Raw genomic sequence first — 17656 nt, 5'->3', positions numbered from 1 at the left:
TTTACACGGCCATTGCATCAGAAACAGCTGAAGACCCCCCCCCCACACACACACACACCTCCACCACACCCCTTGCTCTGTGGCTACCAATCACAGGTTCTGAATTAGCAGAGTTGTGTACAGTAGGCAGAATGGGCCTAATATGTGAACCCGTTTGTAGTACAGTGTACTGCAGTGTTTGAGTGTATTTTTGTTCTAATTCAGGTGCCATGTATTTTGTCTCTATCCAAATGATATTCATGCTAATATATGGCGTTGGTCAAACCTGTCTGAGAACGTATTCAACTGCCAGGTAGGTGTGCTGATTAACAGCCAAATATCCCAGAGGATGTTGCTCTTCTCCCTACTATCTATCATTATCAACAAAATAGGTCTTTTTTATTCTCTGTCAATGTAGCGCGCACACACAAACACACACACACACACACACACACACACACTTATTAATTTCCCTAATACCTCTTGATTTCTCTTTTTCTCTTTGCTCCCCTAGTTCCACGTAACCATGATCACAACACCGTCTTGGGGGTCGACTTTGACATTGAGCTGGGCAACACGGCCGACGAAGCGAAGGATGACGCAGGTAAACAGAAACATTTGTCAAACACTAACCATCTCCACGCTTCCTAACACTTCCTACAGAGGACGTAACTCAAACGCACGCACACACACACACACACACACACACACACACACACACACACACACACACACACACACACACACACACACACACACACACACACACACACACACACACACTTGAATAAGGAAGAGCAGTGTACTCTTTGTACTTGAGAGCGTTATCCACCACATCTGGGGCTTGCTTATGTGATTTATTCATGTCAATAAAACACTATTTAAATTGCCTAATGATTCCACTATGGGCTTATTTTGGCACGCCGTACATGATCGGATCAGCGGTTTGGCGTGAAACAGTGCTTTCATTGGCTCAGAGAATGATCCTGCTATGTGCTTTTCACGATCATATGTTCAGGGTCACAATGATGAATGCTAGATTCATCTCAAGACCCAATTTGTACTTGCGACGCATTAATTATTATGGCTTATGTCCAAAACAAATAAATCAAAATCGAAATTATCATTCGTATCCGATTACTCACTGTCATGACCACAAAGTATTTGTTGATGTTTTATGCGGAGTGGCTAAATTAAATGATATGGTGGCTGACACACTTCGATGAACATGCACACACACACACACACACACACACACACACACACACACACACACACACACACACACACACACACACACGAATGCACAATGCACTCACATAAACACACAAGCATACACGCGCGCACACACAAATCCACACACAGTGATCATCCGATTTATTTTGTGAAATGAAGGCTTACTTCGCAGGCAATTCAGATCAGTTCGTTCCCATTTCATCCATCACGGCGCTGTCAGTCCACCGCTCTAGAGAAATCCACATTTATTGTTCTGTAATAACTGCGTTCACCACCTTTCTTTCACATCTTCTGTATGTTCTTTCATGAACATAAGAGAGAATGGAAATGATGCTGCATCCGTTGGAATCAAAGGCACACAGCAGGAGTGATGTGAGCTACGTTCACGCAAGGAGAGCCAAGGTGTGAGCTACGTTCACGCAAGGCCTTTGTGTGAGCTACGTTCATGCAAGAAGAGCCTTTGTGTGAGCTTAGTTCACGCAAGGAGAGCCTTTGTGTGAGCTTAGTTCAAGCAAGGAGAGCCTTTGTGTGAGCTACGTTCACGCAAGGAGAGCCTTTGTGTGAGCTTAGTTCAAGCAAGGAGATCCTTTGTGGGGTAAACTTGTAATATGTGAAACAATGTTGTTTAAATTCCTCTTCAGAGGCTGGCTACCTGAGCTGCTCCTTTGATAACGGCCTTTGCGGTTGGATCCGGGACAAGGATGGCGACCTGCACTGGGAGACAACACCGGACCCATCTGGTAAGAACCAGAGTTCACTTTTTTAGACTTTACTTTTTGCTAGCCAGATTAATGCAAACCAGATTATTCTGGACATTGCTACAAACGCTTCAGAGGAAACAATATTTCCTCAGGGAAGGCAAAAATAAGATACATGTCAACTTCAAAAAAGTTGACTAACCCTTTAACCTCACTTTTGCGTTCAGATACTAACATTTTAATGATAAGCACAGAAGTTTTCTTTTCATATTAGAACATTGGCTCTAAAAGTGTGTTTCTGGTTTTACACAGGAAGGTCTGATCCTTGGTAGAACTAGCTGGGGTTATTATTCATTGAGAAACAAATGCCTTTTGAAGAGACTGCATTATTCAACAGTATTCAAAACAAAACACTTGATTACAGGCGGACAGTTGGTTCAGAGAAAACAAGATGTGTGTTTTTTTGCAATGGTTCCACTCAATCATATGTCAAGAGAAAATGTAATTCAGCCTAGTCTGACTCTGTTAAGTAGTATAACTTTATAGTCCCAGGAGGACATTTTGGGGGGGTTTTGGCACGAATTTCAATGAGGACAGTATTCTGTCAAATGGAGCTGCCGATAACAAAAAGATGAAGCCATCTGATTGAGACACATGCATCTGAAAACTAAAACCAGTGTTCTGGCATCTCCTTCATTTCCAAACATTTTCCCCCGTTTTCTCCTATTGAACACTACCCTGATTGTGATGTCACTTTCTCTTCCTCTTTCCTCTCCACAGGTGGAAAATACCTCACCATCCCTGAGGTGAGCGACAAGAAGAGCGGGCGAGGGGCGCGCCTGGTCCTCCCGTTGACTCCTCCCTGGAACGACGGTAACCTGTGTCTGTCGTTCCGCCACAAGCTGGCAGGACACCATGTGGGTATGCTCCAGGTGTTTGTGAAGAAAGGGAAGCAGTACAGCCCGGCCGTGTGGGGAAGGACGGGGGGCAGCGGCTGGAGACATACCCAGATCACACTGTGGGGCACGGGACTTGAGAGTGTGAGTATACAGTAGTGTATATACAGTATATATATATATATAAACTCAGCAAAAAAAGAAACGTCCCTTTTTCAGGACCCTGTCTTTCAAAGATAATTTGGAAAAATCCAAATAACTTCACAGATTTTCATTGTAAAGGGTTTAAACACTGTTCCCCATGCTTGCTCAATGAACCATAAACAATTAATGAACATGCACCTGTGGAACGGTCGTTAAGACACTAACAGCTTACAGACGGTAGGCAATTAAAGTCACAGTTATGAAAACTTAGGACACTAATGAGGCCTTTCTACTGACTCTGAAAAACACAAAAAGAAAGATGCCAAGGGTCCCTGCTCATCTGCGTGAACGTGCCTTAGGCATGCTGCAAGGAGACATGAGGACTGCAGATGTGGCCAGGGAAATAAATTGCAATGTCTGTACTGTGAGACGCCTAAGACAGCGCTACAGGGAGACAGGACGGACAGCTGATCGTCCTCGTAGTGGCAGACCACGTGTAACAACACCTGCACAGGATCGGTACATCCGAACATCACACCTGTGGGACAGGTACAGGATGGCAGCAACAACTGCCCGAGTTACATCAGGAACTCACAATCGTTCCATCAGTGCTCAGACTGTCCGCAATATGCTGAAAGAGACTGGACTGAGGGCTTGTAGGCCTGTTGTAAGGCAGGTCCTCACCAGACATCACCGGCAACAACGTTGCCTATGGGCGCAAACCCACCGTTGTTGGACCAGACAGGACTGGCAAAAAGTGCTCTTCACCGATGAGTCGCGGTTTTGTCTCACCAGGGGTGATGGTCGGATTCGCGTTTATCGTCGAAGGAATGAGCGTTACACCGAGTCCTGTACTCTGGAGCAGGATCGATTTGGAGGTGGAGGGTCCGTCATGGTCTGGGGCAGTGTCACAGCGTCATCGGACTGAGCTTGTTGTCATTGCAGGCAATCACCACGCTGTGCGTTACAGGGAAGACATCCTCCTCCCTCATGTGGTACCCTTCCTGCAGGCTCATCCCGACTTGACCCTCAAGCATGACATTGCCACCAGCCATACTGCTCATTCTGTGCATGATTTCCTGCAAGACAGGAATGTCAGTGTTCTGCCATGGCCAGCGAAGAGCCCAGATCTCAATCCCATTGAGCACGTCTGGGACCTGTTGGATTGGAGGGTGAGGGCTAGGGCCATTCCCCCCAAAAATGTTCGGGAACTTGAAGGTGCCTTGGTGGAAGAGTGGGGTAACATCTCACAGCAAGAACAGGCAAATCTGGTGCAGTCCATGAGGAGAAGATGCACTGCAGTACTTAATGCAGCTGGTGGCCACACCAGATACTGACTGTTAATTTAGATTTCGACCCCCCCCTTTGTTCAGGGATCCATTATTCCACTTCAGTTAGTCACATGACTGTGGAACTTGTTCAGTTTATGTCTCAGTTGTTGAATCTTGTTATGTTCATACAAATATTTACACATGTTAAGTTTGCTGAAAATAAACGCAGTTGACAGTGAGAGGACGTTTCTTTTTTTGCTGAGTTTATATATACACTACCGTTCAAAAGTTTGGGGTCACTTAGAAATGTCCTTGTTTTCCATGAAAACATACATGAAATGAGTTCAAAATGAATAGTAAATATAGTTAAGACGTTGACAAGGTTATAAATAATGATTTTTAATTGAAATAATATTTGTGTCCTTCAAACTTTGCTTTCGTCAAAGAATCCTCCATTTGCAGCAATTACAGCCTTGCAGACCTTTGGCATTGTGGTCGTTAAGCACCATCCACAGGGAATGGCATGGCGTTGCAAAATGGAGTGATAGCCTACCTTCTGCAACATCCCATTTACCCTGTATAAATCTCCCACTTTACCACCACCAAAGCACCCCCAGACCATCGCATTGCCTCCACCATGCTTGACAGATGGCGTCAAGCACTCCTCCGGTATCTTTTCATTTTTTCTGCTTCTCACGAATGTTCTTCTTTGTGATCCGAACAACTCAAACTTAGATTCATCTGTTCATAACACTTTTTTCCAATCTTCCTCTGTCCAGTGTCTGTGTTCTTTTGCCCATCTTAATCTTTTATTTTTATTGGCCAGTCTGAGATATGGCTTTTTCTTTGCAACTCTGCCTAGAAGGTCAGCATCACGGAGTCGCCTCTTCACTGTTGACATTGAGACTGGTGTTTTACGGGTACTATTTAATGAAGCTGCCAGTTGAGGACTTGTGAGGTGTCTGTTTCTCAAACTAGACACTAATGTACTTGCCTCTTGCTCAGTTGTGCACCAGGGCCTCCCTCTCTTTCTATTCTGGTTAGAGCCAGTTTGCGCTGTTTTGTGAAGGGAGTAGTGCACAGCATTGTACCAGATCTTCAGTTTCTTGCATGGAATAGCCTTAATTTCTCAGACAGAACAAGAATAGACTAACGAGTTTCAGAAGAAAGGTCTTTGTTTCTGGCCATTTTGAGCCTGTAATCGAACCTACAAATGCCGATGCTCCAGATACTCAACTAGTTCAAAGAAGGACAGTTTTATTGCTTCTTTAATCAGAACAACAGTTTTCAGCTGTGCGAACATAATTGAAAAAGGGTTTTCTAATGATCAATTAGCCTTTTAAAATGATCAACTTGGATTAGCTAACACAACGTGCCATTGGAACACAGGAGTGACGATTGCTGATAATGGGCCTCTGTACGCCTATGTAGATATTCCATAAAAAATCTGCCGTTTCCAGCTACAATAGTCATTTACAACATTAACAATGTCTACACTGTATTTCTGATCAATTTGATGTTATTTTAATGGACAAAAATTTGCTTTTATTTCAAAAACAAGGACATTTCTAAGTGACCCCAAACTTTTGAATGGTAGTGTATATATACAGTACCAGTCAAACGTTTGGACACACCTACTCATTCCAGGGTTTTCCTTTATTTTTACTGTTTTCTACATTGTAGAATAATAGTGAAGACATCAAAACTATGAAATAACACATATGGAATCATGTATTAACCAAAAAAGTGTTATATTTTATATTTGAGATTCTTCAAAGTAGCCACCCTTTGCCATGATGACAGCTTTGCACACTCTTGGCATTCTCTTGATTGTCTGGGTTAGGTGGAGAGTTTGGCCAGCTGGCATTTCCTTGTCTCATCGTGCTCTAGCGACTCCTCATGGTGGGCCGGGCTTCTGCAAGCTGCCTTCGGTCATCAGTTGGACTGTGTTTCCTCTGACACATTGGTGCGGCTGGCTTCCAGGTTAAGCGAGCAGGGTATCAAGAAGCAGTGCAGCTTGGCAGGGTCATGTTTCAGAGGACGCATGGCTCTCGACCTTCTCTCCTGAGACAACATTGTAACTACCAATTGGATATCACGAAATTGTGTAGAAAAAGGGGGTAAAGTAAAAAAAATTAATAATATTAGAGTGTATATAATATTATAATAATATAGAGTGTAAAGCTGTATACAGCCCTAGGACCATGTGTCAGGACTACCGGGCATGATGACTCCTTGCTGTCCCCAGTCCACCTGGCCTTGCTGCTGTTCCAGTTTCAACTGTTCTGCCTGCGGTTATGGAACCCTGACCTGTCCACCGGACGTGCTACCTGTCCCAGACCTGCTGTTCTCAACTCTTAATGATCGGCTATGAAAAGCCAACTGACATTTATTCCTGATTATTATTTGACCATGCTGGTCATTTATGAACATTTTGAACATCTTGGCCATGTTCTGTTATAATCTTCACCCGGCACAGCCAGAAGAGGACTGGCCACCCCTCATAGCCTGGTTCCTCTCTAGGTTTCTTCCTAGGTTTTGGCCTTTCTAGGGAGTTTTTCCTAGCCGCCGTGCTTCTACACCTGCAATGCTTGCTGTTTGGGGTTTTAGGCTGGGTTTCTGTACAGCACTTCGAGATATTAGCTGATGTACGAAGGGCTATATAAAATAAACTTGATTTGATTTTGATTTGATATACAGTAGCATATAGAGCGTATTAATCAGTATACAGTAGTGTATTGAGTGTAAAGCAGTATACAGAAGTATATAGAGAGTATAAAGAAGTATACAGTAGTATAAAGAAAGTAAAACAGGTGACAGTAGTATATAGAGTGTAAAGCAGTATACAGTAGTATATAAAGAGTAAAGCAGCAGACAGCAGTATATAGAGAGTATAAAGCAGTATACAGTAGTACATAGAGAGTGTAAATAAGTATACAGTAGTACATAGAGAGTGTAAATAAGTATACAGTAGTATATAGAGAGTGTAAAACAGGTTACAGTAGTATATAGAGTGTAAAGCAGTATACAGTAGTATATAAAGAGTGTAAAACAGTATACAGTAGTATATAGAGAGTAAAGCAGTATACAGTAGTACATAGAGTGTAAAGAAATGCAGTAGTATATAGAACGTGTAAAACAGGTTACAGTAGTATATAGAGAGTGTAAAGCAGTATACAGTAGTATATAAAGAGTGTAAAGCAGTATACAGTAGTATATAGAGCAGGGGTGTCAAACTCAAATACCCAGTGGGCCAAAATGTAAAACCTGAACAAAGTCGCGGGCCAACATTGAACAAATGAACCTTTTAATATGGACCCAAACAAGTTTTGCTTTAACATTGAATATGGAACAAGCATCGCTTATTACCATACAATATATAATTTAATAGTGGAGACATGCAAAATCGAAATGTGAAAAAACACATCAATGGCATTCATTTATTAAATAAATAAAATTTAAATAAAAATCGTATGCCTCTTTTCTATTTGCAGCCTTCTGATTTAAATACCAAAATAAACTTTTTCCACTGGCTAATAATTTTACAAATAAAATGATAATAAATCAATCAACCATTCAAGCCCATGCCTTGTAGCAAGAAAAAGTGCACAAAGAAAACGTTAATTATTGCACACTGATCTAATCTGATGTGCCCAAGCCAGATACCCGGCATCTCTTCTTGGATGCTAGTTCATCAATGTCTGGGCTCAGGCTCTGAGCTGAAGAAATCCTCAGTATCGAGCGAAGGTGTTCATCAGTCAGACGTCTCCTGTGAGTTGTTTTGGTCATCTTCATCGAGGAGAAAAGTTGCTCGCATAGATAAGTGCTGCCGAACATGGAGAGCATCTGAGCAGCTTGGGTGCGGAGCTGAGGCATTGTGTCAGGGATGAACCGTGGAAACTGTGCGGCGCCCACAGCATCATACTTTGACTTCAGCGTGTTGTTGCACTGGAGTTCAATCAGCTCCATTTGGATGTTGGTTGGTGCATTTTCCACATCAACTGCGAAGGGATTACTAAGCAGTTCAAACCTACATTTCTGGACATCGAAGTCGGCAAATCGCCGGCTAAACTCAGCGGCGAGAACACTGAGTTTTTCAGCAAACTGTGCGCATGGGAACACGGCGGTAGAGATCTGCGCTTTTATGGTTTGGCAGCAGGGAAAATGGCAATGGTTTCCTTGCAGCATCTGATTCTCCCACAGGCACAGTTTAGTTTTAAAGGCCCTCACTGCAGCGTACATGTCTGTGATGATGCGCCCCCGCCCCTGAAGCTGTAGGTTCAGCGCATCGAGATGGCTCGAGATGTCACAGAGAAAGATATTCTGCCTCCCACTTGTCCAGAAAGCTCCTGTTTTCTGCCTTTCTTTTCGCCATTTTTGGGAAGGGATAGCGCGCTGACAGTTGTAGCGTCTATGTTGCTATGACTACTGTCACAGAGGAGAGGGCGTTTCTGGGTCCTGTCCTGATTGGCGCGCGAAAACAACAGCAGAGCATTATGGGATTCGTAGTATTAGCGGTGAATGCGCTGTATAATACCGGCGGGCCAGCTCTAGTAGTAATTTATTATTGTCTCGCGGGCCAAATATAATTACCCCGCGGGCCAAATTTGATATAGAGTGTAAAGAAATGCAGTAGTATATAGAGTGTAAAACAGGTTACAGTAGTATATAGAGAGTGTAAAGCAGTATAGAGTAGTATATAAAGAGTGTAAAGCAGTATACAGTAGTATATAGAGTGTAAAGCAGTATACAGTCGTGTATGTAGAGAGTGTAAAGCAGTATACAGTAGTATAAATACAGAACACCTTCCTAATATTAAGTTGCACCCCCATTTTCCCTCAGATCAGCCTCAATTATTGGACTCTACAAGGTGCCAAAAGTGTTCCACAGGGATGCTGACACATGTTGACTCCAATACTTCCCACAGTTGTGTCAAGGTGGCTGAATGTCCTTTAGGTGGTGGACCATTCTTAATACACACGGGAAACAGTTGAGATTTTAAAAACCAGCAGCATTGCAGTTCTTGACACACGCAAACTGGTGCGCCTGGCACCTAGTACCATACCCTGTACAAAGGCACTCAAATATTTTGTCTTGCCCATTCACCCTCTGAATGGCACACATACACAATCCATGTCTCAATTGTCTCAAGGCTTGAAATTCCTTCCTCCCCTTCATCTACACTGATGATTGAAGTGGATTTAACAAGTAACACCAATAAGGGATCATAGCTTTCACCTGGTCAGTCTATGCCATAGAAAGAGCAGCTGTTCCTAAAGTATAAAGCAGTATACAGTAGTATGTCTGACACCACACTTGACTTGTCTTTGCCATCTGTGACTGACCTTTAGCAACGACTGATACATTGGTTATTGGAGTGTGTGTTTGAATCATGGTTGTCCTCAATTGATGTACTACTATATAACCATATCAGAGACTGCCTTTCTCCCTGGCTAACCATCGATGCCCCCCTCCTCTCAAGCCATACCAGAGACTGCCTTTCTCCCTGGCTAACCATCGATGCCCCCTCCTCTCAAGCCATAGCAGAGACTGCCTTTCTCCCTGGCTAACCATCGATGCCCCCCTCCTCTCAAGCCATAGCAGAGACTGCCTTTCTCCCTGGCTAACCATCGATGCCCCCCTCCTCTCAAGCCATAGCAGACTGCCTTTCTCCCTGGCTAACCATCGATGCCCCCCTCCTCTCAAGCCATAGCAGACTGTCTTTCTCCCTGGCTAACCATCGATGCCCCCCTCCTCTCAAGCCATAGCAGACTGTCTTTCTCCCTGGCTAACCATCGATGCCCCCCTCCTCTCAAGCCATACCAGAGACTGTCTTTCTCCCTGTCTAACCATCGATGCCCCCCCTCCTCTCAAGCCATAGCAGACTGCCTTTCTCCCTGGCTAACCATCGATGCCCCCTCCTCTCAAGCCATAGCAGACTGCCTTTCTCCCTGGCTAACCATCGTTGCCCCCTCCTCTCAAGCCATACCAGAGACTGCCTTTCTCCCTGGCTAACCATCGATGCCCCCCTCCTCTCAAGCCATAGCAGACTGCCTTTCTCCCTGTCTAACCATCGATGCCCCCCTCCTCTCAAGCCATAGCAGACTGCCTTTCTCCCTGGCTAACCATCGATGCCCCCTCCTCTCAAGCCATAGCAGACTGCCTTTCTCCCTGGCTAACCATCGATGCCCCCTCCTCTCAAGCCATAGCAGAGACTGTCTTTCTCCCTGGCTAACCATTGATGCCCCCTTCCTCTCAAGCCATAGCAGAGACTGCCTTTCTCCCTGGCTAACCATTGATGCCCCCTCCTCTCAAGCCATAGCAGAGACTGCCTTTCTCCCTGGCTAACCATCATTGCCCTCCTCCTCTCAAGCCATAGCAGAGACTGCCTTTCTCCCTGGCTAACCATCGATGCCCCCTCCTCTCAAGCCATAGCAGAGACTGCCTTTCTCCCTGGCTAACCATCATTGCCCTCCTCCTCTCAAGCCATAGCAGAGACTGCCTTTCTCCCTGGCTAACCATCGATGCCCCCCTCCTCTCAAGCCATATCAGAGACTGCCTTTCTCCCTGGCTAACCATCGATGCCCCCCTCCTCTCAAGCCATAGCAGACTGCCTTTCTCCCTGGCTAACCATCGATGCCCCCTCCTCTCAAGCCATAGCAGAGACTGCCTTTCTCCCTGGCTAACCATGGATGCCCCCTCTCAAGCCATAGCAGAGACTGCCTTTCTCCCTGGCTAACCATTGATGCCCCTCCTCTCAAGCCATAGCAGAGACTGCCTTTCTCCCTGTCTAACCATCGATACCCCCCTCCTCTCAAGCCATAGCAGAGACTGCCTTTCTCCCTGGCTAACCATCGATGCCCCCCTCCTCTCAAGCCATAGCAGACTGTCTTTCTCCCTGGCTAACCATCGATGCCCCCTCCTCTCAAGCCATAGCAGAGACTGTCTTTCTCCCTGGCTAACCATCGATGCCCCCCTCCTCTCAAGCCATAGCAGAGACTGCCTTTCTCCCTGGCTAACCATCGACGCCCCCCTCCTCTCAAGCCATAGCAGACTGCCTTTCTCCCTGGCTAACCATCGATGCCCCCCTCCTCTCAAGCCATAGCAGAGACTGCCTTTCTCCCTGGCTAACCATCGATGCCCCCCTCCTCTCAAGCCATAGCAGAGACTGCCTTTCTCCCTGGCTAACCATCGATGCCCCCCTCCTCTCAAGCCATAGCAGAGACTGCCTTTCTCCCTGGCTATCCATCGATGCCCCCCTCCTCTCAAGCCATAGCAGACTGCCTTTCTCCCTGTCTAACCATCGATGCCCCCCTCCTCTCAAGCCATAGCAGACTGCCTTTCCATGCTACCTCTGTCTGAAGCTGACTAGACACCATTCACATTCCATTTTGATAATTAGTTGTACCTGTTTTTTTGTTTTGTTTTTGCTTCTCAAGTGCTTGGAGATTACATTTTGTAATCGAAAGTGCTATATAAGCTAAATAACTTATTTATTGTGCTTTGTTGTTGTTCCCAGGTGATCCTGAAGGGCGAGCGCGGGCGCGGCCGGAGCGGAGAGATGGCCGTGGATGACATCACCTTGAGAAAAGGTTCCTGCACCGAGGAGCACAATCTGAGAAGACATTAATACACACAGCAGAGAGACAGAGATGGAGAGAGAAAGAAAGAGAGAAGTGGAGAGAAGATAGAGCCCAGGGAGGAGCAGACTCTGATTGGACCCCCATAGAGGGTCCAAGAGCACCTCTGGGGAGAAGGGGCATTTCTCTCTGCCTGTCCACCAATAAGAAGACCGCACCAAACCTGTCCACCAACAAGAGGACTGCACCAAACCTGTCCACCAATAACTAGACTGCACCAAACCTGTCCACCAACAAGAGGACTGCACCAAACCTGTCCACCAATAACTAGACTGCATCAAACCTGTCCACCAATAAGAAGACTGCCCCAAACCACAGGGGAGAAAGAGGGTTCGCCATGTGATCCCCCACCACCCCTACCCACTCTCTCCAACTCTTCATCACCCGGTCCCTCACTATTAACCTGTGCATGCCCCTGGTAACCTTGGAAACGTCCCTGTGAGCACTGCCACCCAGACAACCACACCGCCCAAAGGCCTTCATCGATGTTTCATCATCTTGCTTTCAAATTTTAGTCAGAAGCCACATTTGATTGTTTGCTATCCATCATTTAGATTGTCTGACTGTTTTAACCTGCGTCGTGTTCATTAGGTACCAAACAGGGAAAAACTGACTGAAACAGAGAGGGACTACGAGGGCTTGTCCAATAAGAAACAATTATTTACATTTTCCATTGCAGAGCATTTTAAAACATTTCCTGTTCTGCGCCCTAATGAACGCGACCCAGGGACAACAAGAGAAGACACCAACCTGTAATGATAATGGGGAGAAGGAAAAATCCAAACCCTGCTCAGTTTATTTAGACAAATCAAATTCTGTAAAACTAGTGCTGAGGCACTCGTATGTTACTATTGCTACAACCATATGCAAGTTCACATGATAAGACATTATTATCTTTTTATTTCTCCCACTGTAAGATTTGTTTTATTTGAATGGGTTATTTCCAAGACTTTCTGAAATGGGTCTTGGAGAAGTGGCGTATGCATTCTGAATTTTAAGATTGACCGTGATTTCTCTCTATGTGCTTTGTTCTATTAAGTGCAAGTTGGTTGTACTGGCGATGACAGTATCAACGATTTCTGGCTCTCACCCAGTGTATTATTGTAAATGTAGTCGTGTGTACATATTCTAGAACACTTTCATGCTCATATTAAGCTGTGTGGTTTATACGTTTATGTAAATTCAGACTTTAAGTATTAATTGGAGTTGAAAAATGTATGGTTTTCGTTCGTTTCTATAATTCAATATCAATATATGGATAAACATTTGAACCTTGTGGGAATACAAGGCTGTTTACAGTACATAAATTACCATCTGTTCATGCTTTATGTTGAATTACTAGATCGCTTCCTCAGTAGTTTTTTAACGTTTCGCAGTACACAGTTGCATTATTGTGTCATCTGCCATAATGAAGGTTCTGATCTGTTGGAAATTCAAACTGACCTATATGCTTGGATCAGTTCACCAAATTCTCATAATATACTCAGCCAATTATGTAAATAAAGGGACATTGACTGATACATGTTTGACTAAGCGTGTCATTGTCATGTTGTCTTTATCTTTTGTGTGACAAACTTTTACATAAAATCTAAAACAAAAAAACAACGCTTTAAGTGAGAAGTAGGCATTTGTCTGAAGCCAGAAATTCACATGAGCACCACAATGACCACTCCACCCATGTTCCACTAAGCTTTTCCGGGACATAGCTTTGACCTACTACAGTAGCTATGTCGCAAAGGAGGTTGGTGGCACCTTAATTGTGGAGGACGGGCTTGTGGTAATGGCTGGAGCAGAATTAGTGGACTGGTATCAAATATATCAAACACATGGTTTCCATGTTATGTTATTATGAGCTGTCCTCCCCTCAGCAGCCTCCTGTGCTATGTTGGTCTATTATACTTCAAACAATGTGTATGCAGGTTGCTTAGGATTCAAACCTTCTCAAAGAGCCTAATTTATACTATTTGAGGAGGTGTGCCAACAATAATGTAATTTGTACCGCATACAAGTTCAAGTATTGGATTCTTCACACACCACACTAATCCCATTCCACTACCTTTTCAAGCTTTTTTAATTACATGAAAGGAAGCTTTGCTTTTATACTTACAATACCATCATGCTTGATTGAGCAAGCTGTTTTGTCTTGTAGTAATGTGGTGCCTGCCTGTATTTCCGTAAACCATTATTTTAGCAATACATGGAATTGAGAACAACATTTTTTGGGGGGTCAGTAGGTTCCCAACATAAGTGGTGGTGTGTTGGACACAGGGCTATTCATGGGTTGCATGTTTGTCACAATATTGTTTTGAACGCTCATTTTGGGTTGATGCCCGACTGAGCATTCTACTCAATGCATCGTCAATGAGCCCTGATGAAGATTTCATCCAAAGTGCATTACAGTTGCTTGGAAATACAATGACATTCAAAAGGAGGCAAATAATTAGTAGGAAAACCTTTTGTCATAATTTTGTCGATCAGGAGCTCTACCGAGGCAGTCCCGTTTGTCACGATCGTGTGGAGGAGAGATGGACCAAAACGCAGCATGTGGAAAATAAGCCATCTTCTTTTATTCTAACGACGAAGATGAACATGAAACGAAACACTTATACAAACTATACAAAAACAACAAACGACCGTGAAGCTACCAACGCAAGTGCACACACAAACTACTTACGTTCAACATAGACAATTCCCCACAAACAGCTAAAGCCTATGGTTGCCTTAAATATGGCTCCCAATCAGAGACAACAATAACCAGCTGTCTCTAATTGAGACCCAATTCAGGCAACCATAGACTTTCCTAGATACCTACACTCAACCATAGACACAGCTAGACTACTATACTAAACATAAACCCAACTACTCTAATAAACCCCCTAAACCTTACAACCACCCTAGACACTACAAAAACACATACATTCCCCATGTCACACCCTGACCTAACTAAAATAATTAAGAAAACAAAGAATACTAAGGCCAGGGCGTGACATAACCCCCCCCCTTAAGGTGCGAACTCCGGGCGCACCAGCACATAGTCTAGGGGAGGGTCTGGGTGGGCGTCCTTCCACGGCGGCGGCTCCGGCACTGGTCGTGGTCCCCACCCCACCATAGTCACTACCCGCTTTCTTAACCCCACTGGAATAAGGGGCAGCACCGGACTAAGAGGCAGCACCGGACTAAGGGGCAGCACCGGACTAAGGGGCAGCACCGGACTAAGGGGCAGCACCGGACTAAGGGGCAGCACCGGACTAAGGGGCAGCACCGGACTAAGGGGCAGCACCAGGATAAGGGGCAGCCCCAGGATAAGGGGCAGCCCCAGGATAAGGGGCAGCTCCGGACTGAGGTACGGCAGCTCCGGACTGAAGGGCAGCACCGGACTGAAGGGCAGCACCGGACTAAGGGGCAGCACCGGACTAAGGGGCAGTACCGGACTAAGGGGCAGCACCGGACTAAGGGGCAGCACCAGGATAAGGGGCAGCACCAGGATAAGGGGCAGCCCCAGGATAAGGAGCAGCTCCGGACTGAGGTACGGCAGCTCCGGACTGAATGGCGGATCCTGGCTGGCTGGCTCTGGCGGATCCTGGCTGGCTGGCGGATCCTGGCTGGCCGGCTCTGGCGGATCCTGGCTGGACGGCTCTGGCGGATCCTGGCTGGACGGCTCTGGCGGATCCTGGCTGGACGGCTCATGGCTGGCTGACGGATCTGGCTGCTCATGGCTGGCTGACGGATCTGGCTGCTCATGGCTGGCTGACGGATCTGGCTGCTCATGGCTGGCTGACGGATCTGGCTGCTCATGGCTGGCTGACGGATCTGGCTGCTCATGGCTGGCTGACGGATCTGGCTGCTCATGGCTGGCTGACGGATCTGGCTGCTCATGGCTGGCTGACGGATCTGGCTGCTCATGGCTGGCTGACGGATCTGGCTGCTCATGGCTGGCTGACGGCTCTGGCTGCTCATGGCTGGCTGACGGCTCTGGCAGATCCTGTCTGGCTGGCGGCTCTGGCAGATCCTGTCTGGTTGGCGGCTCTGGCAGATCCTGTCTGGTTGGCGGCTCTGGCAGATCCTGTCTGGTTGGCGGCTCTGGCAGATCCTGTCTGGTTGGCGGCTCTGGCAGATCCTGTCTGGTTGGCGGCTCTGGCAGATCCTGTCTGGTTGGCGGCTCTGGCAGATCCTGTCTGGTTGGCGGCTCTGGCAGATCCTGTCTGGTTGGCGGCTCTGGCAGATCCTGTCTGACGAATGGCTCTAGCGGCTCCTGACTGACTAACGGCTCTGACGGCTCGGGACAGACGGGCGGCTCTAATGGCTCGGGACAGACGGATGGCTCAGACGGCGCTGGGCAGACGGATGGCTCAGACGGCGCTGGGGAGACGGACGGCTCAGATGGCGCTGGGGAGACGGACGGCTCAGATGGCGCTGGGGAGACGGACGGCTCAGATGGCGCTGGGGAGACGGACGGCTCAGATGGCGCTGGGGAGACGGACGGCTCAGATGGCGCTGGGGAGACGGACGGCTCAGATGGCGCTGGGGAGACGGACGGCTCAGATGGCGCTGGGGAGACGGATGGCTCAGATGGCGCTGGGGAGACGGATGGCTCAGATGGCACTGGGCAGACGGATGGCTCTGGCCGGATGAGGCGCACTGTAGGCCTGGTGCGTGGTGCCGGAACTGGAGGCACCGGGCTAAGGACACGCACCTTCAGGCTAGTGCGGGGAGAAGGAACAGGGCATACAGGACCCTGGAGACGCACATTAGGCCTAGTGCGTGGTGCCGGAACTGGTGGTACCGGGCTGGGGACACGCATCTCAGGGCTAGTGCGGGGAGAAGGAACAGGGCATACTGGACCCTGGGGACGCACATTAGGCCTAGTGTGTGGTGCCGGAACTGGTGGTACCGGGCTGGGGACACGCATCTCAGGGCTAGTGCGGGGAGCAGCAACAGGACGCACAGGACTCTGGGAACACACAGGAAGCTTGGTGCGTGGTACCGGACTGGAGACACGCACCATAGGGCTAGTACGTGGAGGAGGAACAGGGCACACTGGACTCTCGAGGCGCACTATAGGCCTGGTGCGTGGTACCGGTACTGGTGGTACCAGGCTGAGGGCACGCACCTCAGGAAGAGTGCGGGAAGAAGGAACAGTGCGTACAGGGCTCAGGAGACGCACAGGAGGCTTCCCAACCTTACCTGGTTGTATGCTCCCCCATATCAACATCTCTCTCTCTTCGCTCTCCTCCAATAACACCAACAACTCCTCAAATGTCTCATAATCTCCCATCCTTTCACTTTCCTCCAATCTGTCCAATAACTCCTCCACATTCTCCGACTCATACCTTCGTTTAGCCAACTGCTCCTGATGGTAAGCACGGGGAACTGGCTCAATTCTCCCACTTGACCCAGCCACACTCCCCGTGTGCCCTCCCCCAAGAAATGTTTGGGGTAGCCTCTTGGGCTTCCAGCCACTCTGCCTTGATTTACGCTGCTTGGTCCCATGTTGGTGGGGAATTCTGTCACGATCGTGTGGAGGAGAGACGGACCAAAACGCAGCATGTGGAAAATAAGCCATCTTCTTTTATTCTAACGACGAAGATGAACATGAAACGAAACACTTATACAAACTATACAAAAACAACAAACGACCGTGAAGCTACCAACGCAAGTGCACACACAAACTACTTACGTTCAACATAGACAATTCCCCACAAACAGCTAAAGCCTATGGTTGCCTTAAATATGGCTCCCAATCAGAGACAACAATAACCAGCTGTCTCTAATTGAGACCCAATTCAGGCAAC

At 46.9% G+C, this 17656-nt stretch overlaps 1 protein-coding gene across 1 annotated transcript in view; it reads left to right on the top strand.

Moving 5' to 3' along the window:
• The window catches only part of npnta (nephronectin a), a 76288-nt gene extending 62904 nt beyond the window's left edge, over window positions 1–13384 (top strand). The window contains exons 11-14 of the mRNA XM_071407710.1: window positions 494–583; window positions 1857–1955; window positions 2694–2953; window positions 11744–13384. Of these exons, the coding sequence (XP_071263811.1) occupies window positions 494–583; window positions 1857–1955; window positions 2694–2953; window positions 11744–11854 (560 nt within the window). The 3' untranslated portion in view covers window positions 11855–13384. The remainder of the gene's footprint in view (window positions 1–493; window positions 584–1856; window positions 1956–2693; window positions 2954–11743) is intronic.
• Window positions 13385–17656: the final 4272 nt, after the last annotated feature.

This window comes from Salvelinus alpinus, chromosome 6, assembly GCF_045679555.1.
Source record: "Salvelinus alpinus chromosome 6, SLU_Salpinus.1, whole genome shotgun sequence".
In the NCBI taxonomy this organism is placed as follows: Eukaryota; Metazoa; Chordata; class Actinopteri; order Salmoniformes; family Salmonidae; genus Salvelinus; species Salvelinus alpinus.
Note: the sequence above shows the minus strand (reverse complement) of the source record. Positions and strands in the feature narration are given on the sequence as shown.